Source organism: Chionomys nivalis, chromosome 1 (assembly GCF_950005125.1).
Source record: "Chionomys nivalis chromosome 1, mChiNiv1.1, whole genome shotgun sequence".
NCBI lineage: Eukaryota > Metazoa > Chordata > Mammalia > Rodentia > Cricetidae > Chionomys > Chionomys nivalis.
Genome location: NC_080086.1, coordinates 149,116,217 through 149,135,158, shown reverse-complemented (window position 1 = coordinate 149,135,158; position 18,942 = coordinate 149,116,217). Strand labels below are relative to the sequence as shown.

The window sequence follows — 18,942 nt, the reverse complement described above, 5'->3', positions numbered from 1 at the left end:
GCCCCCCCCCCCCCCCCCCCCGCGCCCTACCACTGGGCAAAGGCAGCATGTGATCCAAGGCATGGAGCTACTTCCAGGAATTCAGAAGAGAAGGGTAGAGCTGTAGGGGTGGGGTGTGTACACTCTCCGAGCTGGAGGACTAGCAGAAGCTCAGTGCTAGCTGGCTTGGTGGAGTGCGAGGGACTCTGACGAGAGGGGCCATAGCCCGAGGGTATCTGAACAGGGACTGCAAGGTCTGTGCTGGGTAAATTCTATACTCTCATGTATCTGGGAATTGGGCAAAATCTTAGTATGCTCAAGAGTAATCAGATACACCCACTAATTACATACACTTTCTTCTAACGTTTCATTTATTATTTATTGGGGGTGTGTGTCACAATGTGTGTGAAGTTAGAAGAAAACTTGTGGGTGTGCTCTCCACCATGTGAGTCTTGGGGGATGGAACTCAGGTCCTTCAGTTTGGTGGCAGGTGTTTCTCATTGGCCCCAGAACTGTATTTATATTTCCTGTCTTTGAAAAGCACTGGAGACCAGGTTCATTCTGGTAGCTTCTGGCCTTGAGTGGTGGGGACGTAGTTCCACCAACTGCATAGTGCGCTGCCTCTGACTGTACGCACACTGGTCCTTCTAGCAAGCACTCAGGGCTCAGTCTCAGAAACTGTCCCAGGTTTAGTGGCAGGTAACACCTTAGGAAAGACAGGTGACTACAATGGCGTGGGGCACAGGTCTGACTGCTCTTTGGGACCACTGCACTGTGGCTTTTAAGGGCCTTGTTATAAAATTTCCCCCTTAACTCTTGGAAACATATTTTGAGAGGAAGCCCAGCTAATCTGCTGTTCTCTACTGAGGGGCTGGCAGAGTCAAGCCAGGGCGATAGGGTAGGGTCACCAGCCATTGGTCATAGGGTCCCATTCCCTGGTGAGTAGCCATCCTGTGGCTGTCAGGGGGCTTAGAATCACACTAAGTGATGTGTACACTGCCAGTCAGGTGACTGTGCATGATGCTGAGCCACTTGGCTGGTTGGCTGCCCTGTGAGGGAGATTTTATGCCCCAACTGGACCAAGGGTAGGGGCAGACGGGGGAATTCCTATGGAAAGCAGAGGCCTTTCTCACTTGGTAGGGTGTGGGGCACGGTGGTGACGAGGCGACTGACGCCACCCAGAACTCAGCTTCCAGGACTGTCACTACAGATGCACTGTGGACTAGGGATCTTGGGTTTTTTGTCCTTACAGCAGTATATGGTCCTAACCACAAGACCCACCCCAGTTTCTGCACTCACTTGAGCCTCTACACTGGCCTGCCTCCAGCAGCAGCTGTTTCTGCATTCTGTGCCCATCGCTCCTAAAAGACTATTATCCTTTGCCACATGAAAAGTATGAAATGTTTGTCTGAATATGAAGTTACAGCACCTTTCCCCTGCCCTGGTTTGCTGGCCTGCAGAGTCCTACAACCTGGATGTGGTTGGCCGGGGATGGTGGATTCTCAGTGGAAATTGACCTATAGTACCAAGGCTAAAGGCCATCACCTTTGGGGGTAAGTTAAGTGGATGAATGCATTGGCAGCTCTGGGAGCATCAGTGCCATCTAAGGGTCCTTTGCATGCTTCCCTGGACACCTGAGAAGCCAATGGAGGCCCCAACTTGCCTCACTTACAGCTTTGGGGCCACATGCTCATGTCATTCAGGCTGTCTGCTTATCCCCATTCAAGGTGAGGCCACCATCCCACCACTTCCATGATCCTTATGGCTACTCATATGAACCTCATATTGCCTTGTGTATTAGCTGTGCCTTCCACCTTTGGGGCAGGCTCTCACAAAAGCCATGATAGCCTCAAACTCTATGTAGCCAAGGATGTTCTCAAACTGATCACCCCGACTCTACCTGCCATCTCCAAGGATTACAGGTCTGCACCACCATGCCTATATCTGGGCACATGGCCCAGTCTCAGTCTCTTTAATGTCTCTTCGATTTTATAGTCTCACCAGGTCAGATATGAAACACACAGGGAACAGCCAGGCAGGCTGGGTGCTTCTTGTACAATAGACTGCTACCACTTCATCCTGCCAGAGACCATGGCTGCGGCTTTGTGGGGGATGCAAGGGTAAGGCTAGGGATGTATCGGCCTACCTAGGGTGAGGTGGAGCCTAGGTCTGAGGTCCCGGGTTACTCCCAACCCTGGATTTTATTATTTTATTTGCAGTGCTAAGGCTCAAATCTAGGCTCTCCTATATGTCAGGCACTCTGCTACTGAGCTACAGCCTTAGTCTCTTTTAAAATTGTCTTTTATTATATTTATTTATTCAGGATTTGAGACAGGGCCTCACTATATAGCCCCGGTGGCCTTGAACCGCTCGGTCCTCCTACTTTAGTCTCCCAAGTGCCTGAATCACAACGCATTCTACCAGGCCTGGCCAGACCATGAATTTTCAGTCCCTGCAGTGAGGGCCTGAATAACCTTAGAGTGCTGGGTAGGACTGGGGCAGAGGGAAAAAGTCAAGCAGAGGTGCCTCAGGGACTCTGCCTCACCTTGTACATCACAGTAATCACAGAGCTGAGCCAGGACAGGTGGGAGGAAAGTCACCTTCCCACCCCAGCTACTAGGCCCAGATCCTTTAAGGGAGCACCCCACACTGGCCCCTTAAGAGCTCTGTCCCCAGCAGAGCTCCAGCCCCAGACTGGCTCTTGGCAGTGACCTGATCCCGGGGGGTGGGGGGGTCTCAGGCTTTCCACTGGGGGCTCCTGGGGTCTTCAGGCTTCTCTGCAGGTGGGGCCGAGGTCAGTGGGGCATCCAGGGCTTGTCTCCGGATAAGCTCTGCATACAGCCCGCCCTTTTTAAGGAGTTCTTCGTGGGTCCCGGCCTGGAGACAGAAGGAGTGTCATTTCAACAGAGCTAAACTTAGAGCGAGCCCCAGCCTCCACCACCTGTTAGGCTCCCAGTCACTTAAGCTAACGCCCGTTTTAGAGACACTTGACAACTCCGGGCTCATTTTAAATGAAACACCTCGGACATAGCTTGATTAGTCAGTGCCACCTCCTGCTCAGCTGACATTGAGAGGTCTGATCTCTCCTGTGTCTCTTTCGGCTGGGGCTGTGAGATATACATGCATAGGCTCTGAGTTCTGCCCCTGACTGCTCCCGTACAAGTCCCTGGTCTACAGAGGTAGTTCCAGGACAGCCACGGCTACACAGAAAAAGCTGAATAGGTTTCTCAAAAAACAAAACAAAACAAAACAAAAAATCACAAGTCCCTGATGCGATATCTGAGCCCCTGGCCAGCTCTGTGCTCTGCCTCAGTTTCTTCAGCAACACATACACATCTTCTGGTCCTGGGAGCCTGCAGCTCACCTCTCCCAGAGGTCAGAGCTTATCTGCAGACAGGAAGACCTTGGTCTGTTGGGGTGTTGTTCCCAGAACATGACCTCAAGCACCTGGAGCCAAGCCAGGTGCTCATATAGCTTAGCTATGCTACCTGAGCCACTGCCTACTCCCAGCCCGACTGACCTCACAGATTTGGCCATTGGCCATGACGACGATGCAGTGGGCTGCACGAACAGTACTGAGCCGGTGGGCAATGACTAACACGGTGCGACCAGCGCTGGCCCGGTCCAGTGCCTCCTGCACTACCCTTTCAGATTCTGCATCTAGGGCACTGGTTGCCTCGTCCAGGATCAACACAGTGGGATGCTTGATGAGGGCACGTGCGATGGCGAGGCGCTGCTTCTGGCCACCAGACAAGGTTGTGCCCCGCTCACCTAGGGAAAGAGGGGACAGGATCTGAAGTGATCCTTGGCTCCACACTTGGCGGTGGTAGGCAGTGGGCACTGGATACTTAGGAACTTCCATCAGGCTCCTCTCAGGACCCCGTCCCTACCCCATTGTGCACACTTCTCAGTCCGAGAGCTCCAGCAGGACAGTGCACACAAAACACATGCATGAGTGCCCCTTCCTAGACGAGTCTCTGAGCTGAGTGAGCAGTTCCTAGTAGGTGCCTACAGCAACAACTAGCTTCCGGGATCCCAGCCTCAGCTGTAGTCAGACCTCTTGGTAACCAAGCAAAATGCTAAACAGAGAAGCACCTGAAGCCACAGAGGACAGACGTGACATTCTGGGAGCCACAAATAACCTCAAGGGACTGCAAAAGAATGGCAGGGTCACAGGTCAGTAAGGGGAACAGTCCTGGGAAGCCCAATAACAAGGGACACTGGAATTAAAAGCACAAGGAAGTGCCCAACAGGAGAGATGACAAGGGCCTCCCATGAGAACAACACAGAGCCCTGAGCATGTAAGCACAGCGACATTAGGACCTGAAGGGACTGCTAGAGATGGGCACAGGCTGAGAGATCCAGGTCAGTAGCTGAGAAGCCTCGAGAGGTACTAGAACATTCTGTACATAACCCAGCGGCTGGCTAGCACATACTTTCTATATGATACACACAGCCCCAGAGTTGGACAGAAGAGCTGTAGGGATGAACATCCAAGGCTCAGGGTGTCACAGGCATGAGTTAGTGTGCTACTGTATGGTCCAGTACCCTGAAATGAGAAAGGCCTGCACAAGACGCCAGCCTGTTGTGCTGAGGGATGCCACTGAAGTGCAAGAGACCTGGGGTATTCTGGGAACCAGAAGAACAAGGACAGTTTTGAGAGGAGTCCTCTTTCCTGTCTTGGGTTGTGGTAGGGCTCCAGAGTATACAAGTCCCATTTACTGTTCTCCCATTTACCACTGTTATATTCTCTGTCTCCTCTCAGAGCCTAAGTTGGAGTTCTGTCCCCATAGAGCCACCTTTGTCCCCTCAGCCACGGTCTGGCATTTCCTGGTTTGACTATCTCTGAGCTGCCCCTCTCAAGAGTCAACACTGAGTTGCTCATTGCCCGTAGAACCCTGGCTACTGAGCCTCAACACTGCCCTGATGACCCAGTAGCTTCCCACCAAGGGACCCACCAACCACGGTACTGTAGCCATCAGGGAAGCTGCTAATGAACTCGTGGGCGTTGGCTTCTCTTGCAGCTGTATACACCTCTTCATCAGAAGCGTCCACTTTCCCGAATCGGATATTCTCCATGATGGTTGTTCCAAATAGGACTGGCTCCTGCAAGGTTGAAGGGCACAGGAACACAGAGATGGCATTTACAGACTATACTGAGTTCAGTCTCAGAATTTGGGGACTGCCATGAGCACCAGGGACCTATTTTAGAGAACCCCAATTGCAGGGAGGGTCTGAAGTTCAAAGCCAGACTCCAATCATGTGAGGACAGGGTGGCTCATTCAGTGGGACACAGACTCTCTCACCAAAGGTGATGATGCACAGGCCCTATAAAGTAATAGCGGGCCATTTGAGTTTTAGTCTCTTCCTACACGTGGGTAGTTGTCCCTCCCATAGTGGTGTGCTGGCTTTATCTCTAGTCCACAAAGAAAAAAATGGCCCTTGTTGGGCTGGGTGGGTGGTGGCCACTGGCAGTCTCAGGACCACTGCTTTCAGATCCTAAGACTGCAATGTCTATGCTCTGGGGTACGAGGATCGAGCTTCAGCTGTCTGGGAGAGGACATCCTGGACCTAGAGAATGGCAGGGAACCATTTAGGCCGCAGACATCCTCAGAGGATCAGGGAGAGAAGTAGTGGAGAAGAAAGAAAAGGGGCCCCGGTTTGATACTCGGACCCTGCCAGCCTCTGCCCTTCACCTGGCTGATGAAGCCAATGACCTGGCTCCGAAGCCAGGAGGGGTTGAGAGTACGCAGGTCGTGCCCATCCAGTGTCACCATGCCAGCTGTGGGGTCGTAGAAGCGCTCCATCAGGGAAGCCACTGTGGTCTTTCCTGGAGGAAGGGGAAGTTGGAGGTGTGGGGAGAGAAGAGAGGGTTTTGGAGACTCTCCCAGCAAAGAGGGACCTTTGTGGCATGGAGGATACCCATCCCAGGTAAGAGCAGGAACCAATGAGGGTTTACTACCAGCCATGCTCCAAGTGGTTACCAAAAAATGAACCAGAGAACAGGAGATGGTGAGGTTCTCCTTACCTCCCCCAGACTGACCCACAAGGGCCACAATCTTGCCAGGTGGCAGCGTCAGGGTGAAGTCCTTGAGCACCTCGAAGCCAGGGCGGCAGGGGTAGCTGTGGATGGCCAAGTGAGCCCCAGTCAGACCGGGTTTCCGAACCTTACTGTCCTTCTAAGTCCCCCGACAGGGCCTTGCTTACGGGGAGTATTCCGTTAGAATGCCTCCCGACTTCCTCTCATGCTCAGCCCACCCACCTATGCTGACCTGAAGCTGACATTCTGGAAGGTGATGGAGCCATGGAGGTCCTTGCTGGGGATGCAGTAGCCCCCTGTCAATGGGATGCAGGGGCTCAGGGCCATGTACTCAAAGACGCGGGCACCTGCACTCATTCCACGTACCACCTGCAGAGGGAATCCAGCTTGTAGTTTAATGGGGCTCCCATAGAAGGGGGCTTCTGGTACTGGATAGGGCTGTAGTGTGTCCATCCAGAGCTCTCTCAGCCACACACACATACACACACACACACACACACACACACACACCATCTTGGGACAATCTCACTTACCTGACCAAACAGGACAGAGAGACTGGCCATAGACCTGTCAGGTGAGAGAGTTGGAAGAGGTGTTAATAAGAGCCGGAGAGAAGGGAAAGGTTGTGGTAGGAGAGACAAGGACACAGGGCTAATGCAGAGAAGGCCCCCAATATCTTATGGCTACAGGAGCCCTGAGACCCTGTGATACCAGATCACTAAGCTTCTGTCTCCTCTCCAGTTATGGGCTAAGCCAGGATCTGAGGATGCTCCAGGAGGTGGTGAATGTGGGACATGCCTGGGACTCAATGGTATGCCCAAATGCTTCCAGGCCTTCAGTGCGCAGGGTGAAGCTGGTCCACAGCACTACAGAGGATATCAGCCCAATGGAAAGGGTACAACTGATTCCATGACCTCTACCTGACCTGACTGTGTGGATGCCTTGACAAAGGTCACAGGGATAGGTGTAGGTCCACAGTGGGAGGGCAGATCTAATGCTAGACATCGGGGGAAGCAAGGACTCACTTTCAAAGTAAGGTCAGAAGGAGTCACGCCCTTTCAGAAAATGAAGAAAATAGGGACCGGACTATAAGGGGAAGCCCTGGATAGCCCCCAAAGCAAAACTCCCCCACAAAGATTTTACTGTGGGTTTGCCCTAAAGTTGGGTATGTGTAGGAGATGGCATGTGTTTATCTGTCTAGACAGTGGGTCACCTCCCTTGTCTTGGCAGGGCTGGGGCTGGAGCTGGTCGCCTACTATGAGCTAAGGAGGCAGATGAGTCAACAGCCTTAGTCACGGTCCCCAGTGGGTTGGCCAACCCATCACTGTATATGCCGCTGTGTGCAGTGGGTCTTTTCTGAGGAAAAAGGCTGCCATCCCAGAAAGCTATGGGACAAATTCACTTTTTTTTTTTTTTTAAGGTGCTGGAGTAAGCACCTTAAAGTTCCCAAGGAAACAGTCATGGAAGGCTTAGGGAAATAGGTACTTGTCAGGAGTAGGAGGCTGTGGAGGGTGGAGCTAGGTGGGTGAGTTATCTGTGGATGTGGATGGGACCAGCTCACAGACCTGGAAGCCATTAGAGCCTGGCAAAGGGGCCAACCGCAACTGAAATCCAAAACACACATGACTCACGGGAGTGCCCTGACCTTGCTCTGAGAGCTGGCACAATGGGGCCAGCTGCAGACTGATGAAGTGAACTGGCCCGGACAAGTTCCCTAGGAGACCATCCATTCTCTGCCAAAAGGAACACTTAGCAGGGACTGCTCTGTCCTGCTCATTCCTCCCTTTGGACCTCAGTCCCAACATGTGGACCCTTGGATACACAGCAAGGGCCAGGAAGAAACACAGCAGCTTCCTTAAGGAGGCCGATTCCTCCAGGTGGCTGGTGATGGCGATCTGACCAGGGCCTGAGATGGTGCAGGCTGCCCCCAGGGCTGCCCCGCAGTTACAAGCACAGTGCTGTTTAGGGCTTAGTAGTACAGCAGTATGCAGGTAAGAACATGAAGGTGGGAGGTGTGTGCCCAGGGAGTAGAGCCAAGTAGTTAGGCTGAGTGCATGGCACAAGAAGGATCATGAGGTGCTGAAGTCCAGGCTGACCAGGGAATTGATTAGGTCAGCGAGGTAGCAGAGGGGACATGGTGATCTCCACCTCTTCTGCAATCAGAGCGCCTAGATCCCAAAGACAGGAAGGAACAGCTGCTGGGCCAGAGGGTCTGAAGGTCCTTGGTGTGGAACAGGAATGGAACCAGGGGCAATGCTCATGCAGCTGGGAACCAGGTGTACTCTGCAGACCTCTGGCTGCAGTGGGGATGGGACTGTTCTACCATACTCAGGATTGGCCTTACTTCACCGGGGCACTGTCACTAAGCCATTCTCTAAGAAACTGTGGAGTTACAGCAATGGCAAGATAGGACTCTGGGCAGGGACAGGGCTCCACTGGGGTCAGAGTGTCATCTCTAGCTGGGCAGTGTTGATGCACACCTTTAATCCCAGCACTTGGGAGGCAGAAGCAGGAGGATCTCTGTGAGTTTGAGGCCAGCCTGGTCTACAGAGTTAGTTCTAGGACAGCCAGGGCTACACATAGAAACCCTGTCTCATCCCCTCCTCAAAAGTTTTATCTCTGGCCGGGTGGTGGTGGCGCACACCTTTAATCCCAGCACTCGGGAGGCAGAGGCAGGCGGATCTCTGTGAGTTTGAGACCAGCCTGCCTGGTCTACAAGAGCTAGTTCCAGGACAGGCTCCAAAACCACAGAGAAACCCTGTCTTGAAAAACCAAAAAAAAAAAAAAAAGTTTTATCTCTGTAGGGAAGGATCAATTTGAGAAGAGGGGGCACTTCTTGACATGGATGGTGCTAATATGTCTTTGCTCTTAATTATTTATTATAGTATACTCACTCTTTAATTATTTATAATATATTTATATGTTTATGCTTGCTATATATAGGGAAAGTAAGGTAGAAAACAACAGAAAGTGTTTGAGTTTCATTGAGAAAGAGAAGGGGATTACATTAGAGGCCTGTGAGGGGAGTCCACTGAGGCTGCCTTATGCCCAAGGGGACAGATGTGCTCCAGGTTGCCGCACAGGGTGGATGAGGCTCAACTAAGCAAGGAAATGGAAGCTACACCAAGTAGCATTTGTGCAGTAAGGAGGCTGTGTCTCATCCCAGGAAATGGTCTGAGGCCAAGACAGCCCTTAAAAAGCTTGTCAAGGATGGTCTATCTACAGAATACTCAGTTCTGACACATGCCACAAGATAGAGGGGACCCTCGCCCCCAAAGCACTGTGCTGGGTGAAAGCAGCCAGGCACAAAGGGAGGGACGATGTGTGACCGCTCTTCTGTGTGCTCTTTAGTGTGGCCAGGGTCACAGAAGGCAGGCAGTAGAAGGGTGCCAGAGCTGGGGAGAAGTAGGAAGCTAGTGTTTAAAGGGAGTGAAGTCTCACTTTTGTGGGAAGCTAACGTTCAGGTGATGGGTGTCAGTGGTGGCTGGAACACTGGGACATGCACAACGCTACCACAGTGGATACTTAAAAATGGCTAAGGTGGTAAATTTTCCATTGTCTATGTCACCACAATTCACTTGGTTTTTGAAAGCTTCTCAAGAACACTTGAGGGTTGTCTGGAAAGCTAATGATGCTGACTGCATTCCTGAATACAGGCTCAATGAAGCCAGAGAAGGCTCTGGTGGAAGTTTTGGGGCTCTTCCCTGTTCTGTGTTTCCTTGGGGGACCAGGCAGGGTTAGTGTTATGCACTAGCCCCTCCCCCAAGCGTGCTGGCACCCCTGTTCTCCTAGTAAGCAGGGTTATGGGAGGATGGGACAGATGAAGACAGAACTACTGAGAGATGAGAATGGTCCCCACTTACCTCTGTACCGTCTGGGAAGCCACCAGGAAGGACATGAGGTCTCCCCCTCTCAGCTGCTGTTCAGCCACAAGGGAGCCCCCAATGAACAGGGTGCCCAAGACCATACCTACATGGAAAGGGGCCAGGCAGTGAGGCAGGAAATGGCTAGAGATGAGGGCTGAGTCCTGAGTCTTATCCCTGCTCTGCCACCAGCTGACTTTTAGGCCTGAATTCCTTATTTGCAAAACAAGATGAGCATGCCAGGTTTAATGATATTTAGTTAACACTCATGAGGCTAAGGCAGGAGGATCACGAGTTCAAGGCAGCCTGGGATACAGAAAAAGTCTGAAGTTAGCCTAGGTGACTTAGTGAAGGGCTGGGAAGATGGCTCAGTAAGTAAGGGCACACATCGCTCAGGCTGAGGACCTGAGTTCAGTTCCCAGCAGCCACATCAGGCAGCTCACAACTGCCTGTAACTTCAGCTCTGGGTGGCCTCTGTGGGCCCTGCACTCACATACACAGACCCACATGTACACATAATTTAAAAATAAAAAAAAAAAATGAGGGGCTGGAGAGATAGCAGCTCAGTGGTTAAGAGCATTAATTGCTCTTCCTAGGTCCTGAGTCCAATTCCCACAACTACATGGTGGCTCACAACCATCTGTAATGAGATCTGGTGCCCTCTTTTGGTCTGTAGGTATACAGACAGAACACTGTATACATAATAAATAAATAAAAATCTTTAAAAAAAAACTATAAAGGGCTAGACAGACAGATCAGTAGTAGTAGTTTTCCTAAAATGCTTAAGGTCCTGATTCTACCCTAGTGGCACAAAAATAAACAGGAGTAGGGATGGACAAGAGTACACACACTCCCTAAGGGTCCCCTGTAGCATTCTCCGTAAACTAAGGAAGGAATGTCACTCTCTAGTTCCCTACAGTTGTTGGTAGCTGGAGCATCTCACAAATGAAGGTACTCAATATGTTAGGAACATCTGGGCAGGTGGAGACTGCTGCCTATCTCTGCTCTCACCTAGCCCATGCCCACGTCCCCTCCCAGGCAGGGCCTCATTCACTCACAGTTAAAAGCGATGTTGGAGAGCCCTTGGAACAAGGCAATGCCCCTGCCCAGCTCTTCTGCTTTACAGCGACATGACTCCAGCTCTGTTTGATAGCGTCTGGGAAGAAAGGCCAGGCTGGGCACTCAGGAAGCATCCGGGCTGAGGGCCAGGGCAGGGGAGGGTATGTGAGAATGATGGACCCATTTTGTACTCTGCTTTCCCAGGACTTACTCCTCTTCCCTCTGCTCCATAGCAAAGGCCCGCACAGTCCGAACATTGCCTAGGGCCTCGTCTGCTACGCCTGTTGCCCTGGCAATCTGCATGGAGACAGAGAAACAGGGAGTAGGTTATAGACAGGAAGAGGGGCTACGAGGGTCAAGAAGAATGGACCAGAGATGCTAGGAAGAAACAAGGGGGGCATGTCAAGAATTCCAGTACCTGCTCCTGACATTGGCGAGACAACTTTCGGAGACCTGAGCCCATCAGGGTGCCCACTCCCATGAGGGCAGGTGTAGCGATAGCCAGCAGCAGTGTGAGGCGTGGGGACAGCATAGACAGGGACACCAGGCTACCAATCACTTGGGTACAACTGCGCAGTCCCTGGGTAGCGAGAGGAGGGCAGGAGGCTTTGGAGCATCAGCACAGGTGGGGGGCATTCTGCTGAGGGTGGGATGGGTACAGCTCTGGAGGTCCTGGGGCAGTCACTGGTGACCACTCAGGACCTGATCACAAGCTGTGGAAGGGAAAGGTGGGAATGTCCGCAGGCTAAACTCCTTTGATTCTAGACAAATCCATTGCTTATTTCTGTTCTGGACACACTGAGCTGCACAGGGATACGCTGACTGCCATGGGCCAGAGTTCGGCCAAACCTGGAGCCAGGTGAGGGAGGAGCTCACAGGGTGGGCTGTCAGTAAGCAGGAGAGTCATTCATGAATTCCACGCTGACTAGCAAAGGGTACAAAGGGGTCAGGCTGGGTCAAGTGAGTTTACTCCTGCCAGGGTGGTTCATAATGGCCTATAAATGGCTTTCTGGGGGAGCCAGGGTTTCAGAGAGTGGAGCAGCAGCCTGTCCTGACCTTGACACTGTCCTGTGACTCCCTCCAGATTCATTGTTTTCTTTATCTCACACTTTCCCCAGGCAGTAGTAAGCCTCACTCTACAGAGAGCTGGGCAGGGGCACTGCCTTGTTCCAGCGCAATTTCAGGACGTCAAAGCTGGGGCAGGCAAGTCTGGCTGCTGACTTTGCACAAGGGCCTGACCCACTGACCTGGGAGATGACAAGCTTGAAGGACGACTTGAATTCTTGCACGTCGGTAGTCAAGCGGCTCACTAGCTGCCCTGTCTTTTTGGCATCAAAGAAAGCAATGTCTTGCCTGGCAGTAAAAGACGATGGTAGTAGGTGGAGGAAGATAGGGAGATGTTACTTCAGGATCTGGCCCTCCGAGACCTCCTGGGAGCCATCAGTCACCCTGGACCCACCCCCTACAGCTGGCAGTACCGGAGCAGGGAGCTGAAAAGGGCTCTCCGCATGTCCATGGCCATGCGCTCACCGATGTGGGACAGCAGCACTAGGTATCCGAAGGTCAGCAATCCCTGTAAGAGAGGCCTGGTACTCAGGGAGGTCTCAGGAAGGCTGCTGTGAGCCCCAGGCCCTCCCATCCCACTGTACCTGAACACCGTAGAGTAGGAGCAGCTGGGTACTGAGCCTACGGGACTCAGACATGAAACTCCCCACACGGTCCCTCATGTACTTGGCCACAATCTCCACCAGCTGGCCCAGGAGCAGGGGGATCTGCACGTTCACTAGTGCCGCACCCAAGGCCAACTGGAATGGGGACAGAGGGAAAAGACACTTGGAGAGGAGGCCATATTTGTCCCCTCCCCAGTTCTGACTTTGGCCTCTCCTTTCCCCTTACTGAGCCTTGTCCACCCTGGGGCTGCTCATGTGGTCACAGAAGCGTCTCTCTGAGAGTTAAGTCCAGGCCTCCAGCCCCTGAGTTCTCATATCCCACAAACTCAGTCCCCCCCGCATGGGTCATCCTGATGCCCGGAGCCCAGGCGGTCCTTGCTGTTCCCACAAGGCAGAAATGTTCTTCCTATGCAACTCAGGTTTGGAGCTGCCTAGGCCTTTCCTGGCTTGCACATAGAGGGGCACGGAAAGCCTCACCACAATAGCTACCCCCAGGGCCAGCAGGTGGGGGTGAAGGAAATGCCAGAACAGCTTCCAGTTAAAGCGCAGCTCCAGGGTACTGGGTGTGTGCTGGGCAGGATGGGATCTTTCGGCTTCACACAGTGCTACAAGGCAGAGGCGGGGATGCTGCCACAGCACTGCAGGAACCACCAAGGTTCCCCCAACCCAACACCAGGCAGAGGGGCTCCGTCGGGAAGCTGGTGGAACTTGAGGGAGGTGAGCCCGGAGCTGTGACCGGAGCTGGGCCACTGCCCGGAGGAGGCAGGAGCTGAATCGGTCATCTGAAGACCTGTAGATAGGAAAAGGCATCGACAGCTGTGGTCTTGGTTGTCCTTCAAATGACTAACCACTCCCCTGGGCTCTGGGTGAGCCTTCTGGAACAGCATTTTATCTGCTGCCTCTCCTAGGGACAGTTTTTATTTTACTTTACTCTTGAGATCTACTAATATTCCCCAGCCTGGCCTTGAACTTCTGCTCTCAAATGACCCTCCTGCTCAGCTTCCTGAGTAGCTATGACTACAGGTATGGGCTACCTCACCTAGAGTGAATGTCTTAGGACAGTCTTAAGCAACTCTGGTTTGTAAGACACTTGCACACATGCGGAATGCAATGTTATCAGACTACACTCTTTTTTTTTTTTTTTTTTTTTTTTTTTTGGTTTTTCGAGACAGGGTTTCTCTGTGGTTTTGGAGCCTGTCCTGGAACTAGCTCTTGTAGACCAGGCTGGTCTCGAACTCACAGAGATCCGCCTGCCTCTGCTTCTCAAGTGCTGGGATTAAAGGCGTGCACCACCACCGCCTGGCCTCAGACTACACTCTTAAGAGTCTTTCCCCTAGCATTGCATTGCCTTTCAGCCAGCATGCCCCCCCCCCACCCCGTTAGCCTCCAGCACCCTGGTCAGCACAGGTCTCCAGCCTGTCAGAGTGAGAAGAGTCCTGGAGTGGCAGCCAGCCCCAGGCCTCCTTTACAGGGACAGACCAAAGCTTCCTAGAGGCCGGCTCAGAGAAAATCCTGGGGGCAAGCTTCTTTGGGCCTGGCCCTATACACGTGAAAGGTTATCAACACGGCAGCCACGACCTAGAAATAGTGAGTTGATGGTCCACAGCCCCTCCATGACTCTAGAAGATGTCCTTATTCTCTCTTGGTAAGGAAAACAACAGGCAGGTGGTACAATTTGTCCCCAGGGATGAGATGGGAAAGAGGGAACTTCGCTGTCTGGTTCCAGAATCCTACAGTTCATTCTACCATCCTAAATTTGATATGGCCAAGGCTATGTGTGGTAGTCGAGGCCAGAGAGGCCCCAAGGTCTTTGGATTTATTTCACCCCGTTACCCTACCTCCCATAGGTAGGCCCTGAGTGCCTGATGCATGAAGACAGAGGGCCAGACGTTCCTCTTCCACTGCTGACAGAGGACACAGAAAAACACAAAGAACCAATCTCATCCTCTAACATGATGGCCAAGTCCTTCTTTCCTTCAGGTCTCAGACATACATAATGGAAAAGTAGATTCAACTGCTTACAACATCTGTGAGCCTAGTGTGTCATAAAGTATGGAACTGACCAAGTTGGGCAAAGCAAATTCCTTCTCCCGGGGTCATGCTGGTTGGGGCAAGGGTGGGGTGAAGAGGCCTAGAGGTCAGAGAGCAGCAGGCGCTGCTGTGTTTGACAAAAGCATCAGAAGAGGCACTAGCGAATGGGCGCTGGTCAAGTTCAGACAGGGATAGCGGGGAGGGGAGGCAACGGAATGCTCTCTGGAGCTCTGGCAGTAAGAGTAAGAGTTTCAGCAACAATGTAGCTGTGACAGGGCACATGGGGAGGGAGAGGAAGCAGGTGCCCTGGAGGGGCAGTCATCCCAGTCTCGGCAAAGCACTGGGATGTGAGAAGACCACTGTGCTGGCTCTTCAGGGCCGTCTGTGGTTTTTAGGATAAGGCGTAATGAAATCAGATTTGTATTTTAGAAGTCATAGGAGAGGAGCAGGAGGGGAAGGCCAGGGCAGAGGGAGTCTGTTTGGAGCAGAGGTTATCTGGCCAAAAGTACACAGAGGAATGCTCAAAACAGACTAATGAGGAGGAGGACAACACAAGCGGGGTGTGGTCATGCATTTCTGAAATCCCAGACTTGGGAGGCTGAGGCTGGAAGATTTCAAGTTCAAGGCCAGCTGGTGCTACAAAGTGAGACCTCATAAACAGTTCCCTACTGCTCTTATTGAGGACCTGAGGTTGATTCCAGCACTCCTATCAGGAAGCTCACAACGGCTGTAATTGCAGCTTGAGGGGATTCAATCTCTCTGGCCTCCTCTGACACCTGTGCTATTGTACACATAACCCTCACACATACACACATAAAGATAATTAATATAAACATAATTAAAAATAAATAAGAATCCAGAGTGAGGCTTTGCTTGGTCTTTAGTATCATGGCTTTTCGTATTTCCATACCCTCCTTATTATAGATTTTACCCCTTCTTTGCTCTCAGGAAAGCCTGTGCTTAACCTTGCCTGGTTTGTCTTTTTTCCCACTGTCCCTGAAGACAATCTATCTTCAGTTTCAGACAAAACTCACTTCCTTTTCTTTCTGTACCACTGGCCTACTTTTTCATTAGCTAGTATCTTCCTGAGGGGGCAAGGCCTTATTTTATTCTCCAGAACACAGGAAACCTCTGGGATGTGAGATGTCTACTGAGCAGATGTTTGTGGGGCTGTGCAGGTCCCCAAGCACAGGGAGCTGCATCACAGGCTGACCTGACTGACACCTGCAATGTTTTGCAAACATACAGATTCACTGTGACTGGCACTGTATATTGTGACTTAGCACAATTCCCCAGTACAATCCAGCACTCTGTGTGTGTGTGGATGCCAAAGCTGAAAGGTTTCACAAAATACTTCCCTTAATTATGAAACACATATTCTGACAGTTTCTACTATATTCCTTTCAAAATGACCCTGACTGCTAAATTCCTTTCATGAATTGAAATGAACGCATTCATTTTTTTGGTCTTACCTTGTGTCTCTTTATGGTTTAAATATTATCAACACCCTCATTCTTTCCTAAAGACTGTTTTCAAAGCATTAATAATTTACCATGGCTACTTTCCAGATACTCTCATCTCCTCCAGACCAAGACTCTAAGAAGGCACTGCGATCACCAACAATTGGTGGACAGCTTCCAGCCTAGCACTTCTAGCTCGGGGCTTGTCCTTCCTCCATCAAACAGATGGGCTTTCCACATGGTCACTCACCCTTGGCAATCGTCCTCTGGACTCCTTAGGGAAACAGTTGCTTCTTATAGAATATTTACAATTAAATTCTAGATTCTGGGTAGTAGGGCACCCCTACAATCCCAGCACTCAGGAGACAGGGGCAGGTGGATCTCTGTGAGTTCAGGCCCCAGGCCAGTCAGAGCTGCATAGTCTTCAAAACAAAACAAAGCAAGGGGAGAGGGAAGGAAAAAAAACAGATTCTGGATTCTTGCTTGTTTTCAACCTATTTTTTCCTCTGGTCCAGTGAGTATAGGCTGGAGGGTTTTTTTTTTTTTTAATTTTTTTTTTTTTCAAGACAGGGTTTCTCTGTGTAGACCAGGCTGGCTTCAAATTCACTGAGATCCACCTGCCTCTGCTTCCCCAGTGCTGGGATTAAAGGAGTGTGCCACCACTGCCCAGCTGGAGTTTTATTTTTTAAATCTTACCCAGAATGGCTCAGGTTTTTCCACCCAGGGTACTAGGAATTGAGCCTATGGTTCACGTATGACAAGAAAATGTTCTACCACTGAACATGATCCCAGCCCCCTTTTTGCTCTTTATTTTTTACATTTTATTTATTTGTGTGTGTGTGTATGTGTGTGAGTGCGTGTATGAGTGTGTGTGTGCACGCCCGAGGGAGTGGAGATCAAAGGACACTTGCAGGAGTCAGTTCTCGGCTTCTACGTGTGGGTCCCAGGGACTGACACACTCAGGGGATCATGCTGGCACCACATCTTTACCTACTGAAACATCCGAATGGCCTTTTTACTCTTCATTTTGACACAGAATCTTACAAAGTTGTCCAGTTAGGCCTAGAATGTATGATATGCATTCTACTGTACATTGAATTTAGACTCAGCCTCCTGAGAAAACAGGACTGTAGGCTCCTACTAGGCCCAGTTCAGAGTGACTCAATTCCTAATGCATCTAGCTCTAAGAATCACTTCTTGATTCATTCTGTACACGCCATAGCCCAGAAGGACTCAGAACTCACTCTGTAGCCCATGCTGGCTTCAAATTCCAGCAGCCTTCCTGCTTCAGCCTGAACGCTGATATTTCACTGCGTAGCTCTTAGCTCTGGCTGGCCTGGAGCTCTCTAGAGATCAGGCTGTCTTGAATTCACAGAGTTCCACTAAGCCCAGCTAGGAACTACTTTAAAAAATTTAAATGTATACGGAGAAACCCTGTCTTGAAAAATCAAAAAAAAAAAATTAAATGTATGTGTTTATTTATTGGGTTTGGGGTCAAAGGACAATTTGCCAGAGTTGCGCTCTCCTATCGTAAGAGTTGTCAGGTCGAACCCAGGTCTTCAGGCTTGGTGCAAGTGCCCTTGCCTGCTGAACCATCTCGCGAGCTAAAGAATCTCTTTTCATCGTTTAAAATTATTTCGGCTAATCCTGAAACACCATCAATAGTAAATATCTATGGACACCAATTACAGATACGTCCAGATCTCCAGGTGGATTACCAGAAAGCGGACGCCGGCTGCGAGAGGCGCCTCTTGATGGGCAGTGGTGCCTGGGTGTGGCCACAGACCCGGAGTCAGAAGTGTCCTAGTAGGTGCAGACCTGCGGAGCCTCCTGCTGGCACCCACACTGCACCGTAAATAATTGAGGCCAATTCCCTGGGGAGTGACATTCTACTCCTGCCGAGAGAGCCTACAGCTCCCAGAAGGCTACGCGCGAGTCCAGAACTCCACCTCCCAGCGGGCCCCGCGCGATGCCGGCCGGTCAATGGCCTGCACTTTAAGAAACCCTCATTCTTTTACCTGGAGGCCGAGAATGTCTGGAAGCGCAAAGATTGTAGCGACCAGCCTGGAAATGGACCACCCCGAATTCCGACCCGAAATAAGTGCACCAACATGATGAGGCAGTAAGGCAGGAGCAATGGGCAACGGCAATCTCACTCTCATCCTACCAAGGGCTCCATGTTAGCTATGGCCACCATCCCGACAACCCCCTCGCACCTCAGCGGTGATTGGAGAAAAGAGTCATCAGACTTGTCACAAAGCTGTGATTGGATAAAATGTTGGCTGAGGCGGTACTTTTCGTTCAGTGCCCTAGGGTCAGGTGACGGTCGGAGGGTGTGCTACGTTTGTTCTCACGTTAGGGGAGGTCTTAACGCTCTGGCTTCAGGCGGTTTCCCTAGGGATATTCCTGATAGTCTCTACGTGCCCGGACATCTTCAGAGAGTTTTGTGCTGGTTTGGGGGTCGGAGGAATGGGCGAAAATAGACTGGGGAAGTTTAAAACAAACCAAAACCTACATGCACGTGACATGCCACCACTCTAGTCTCCAATTCTTGGAGACTTGAGCCACATGCATTGAAAACGCCTCGACTGGTCCTATAGTGACCCTCAATTATTTTGAATGATTAGTATGGAGGTTATGAAGCTTATCAAGGTGCAACCTAAGATCTAACCCACAGGTTCCTTCCTTATTTGGGTCTTAATCACTGGCCTAAGGTTCTAGCCCAAGAGCGAGAGGCGCTTGCACCTGTGGGGCACTTATTGTTGCTATAATTATCCCCTACACGATCTCCCGACCGAGTCCTGCTACGTAGCTCTGGCTAGCCTGAAACTCCCTTCGTA

The 18,942-nt window shown here is 51.2% G+C and overlaps 1 protein-coding gene across 2 annotated transcripts; it reads right to left on the bottom strand.

Annotated features, from left to right (window-relative positions):
* Positions 1 to 82: 82 nt before the first annotated feature.
* Positions 83 to 18,298, bottom strand: Abcb8 (ATP binding cassette subfamily B member 8). Of its 2 annotated transcripts, XM_057779133.1 has the most exons (16): positions 18,121 to 18,298; positions 13,089 to 13,401; positions 12,591 to 12,746; positions 12,420 to 12,514; positions 12,189 to 12,294; positions 11,360 to 11,521; positions 11,153 to 11,238; positions 10,941 to 11,038; positions 9,883 to 9,988; positions 6,553 to 6,586; positions 6,252 to 6,388; positions 6,008 to 6,102; positions 5,676 to 5,809; positions 4,938 to 5,085; positions 3,500 to 3,750; positions 86 to 2,856 (listed from the first exon to the last, which is right to left on the bottom strand). In XM_057779133.1, exons 1-16 carry the CDS (start codon positions 18,213 to 18,215, stop codon positions 2,716 to 2,718), a joined length of 2,157 nt encoding a protein of 718 aa, XP_057635116.1. In that variant the 5' UTR covers positions 18,216 to 18,298; the 3' UTR covers positions 86 to 2,715. The 2 variants fall into 2 exon arrangements, with proteins under 2 accessions (XP_057635123.1, XP_057635116.1); XM_057779140.1 differs by lacking the exon at positions 13,089 to 13,401 and having other exon boundaries at positions 83 to 2,856; positions 18,121 to 18,297.
* Positions 18,299 to 18,942: the final 644 nt, after the last annotated feature.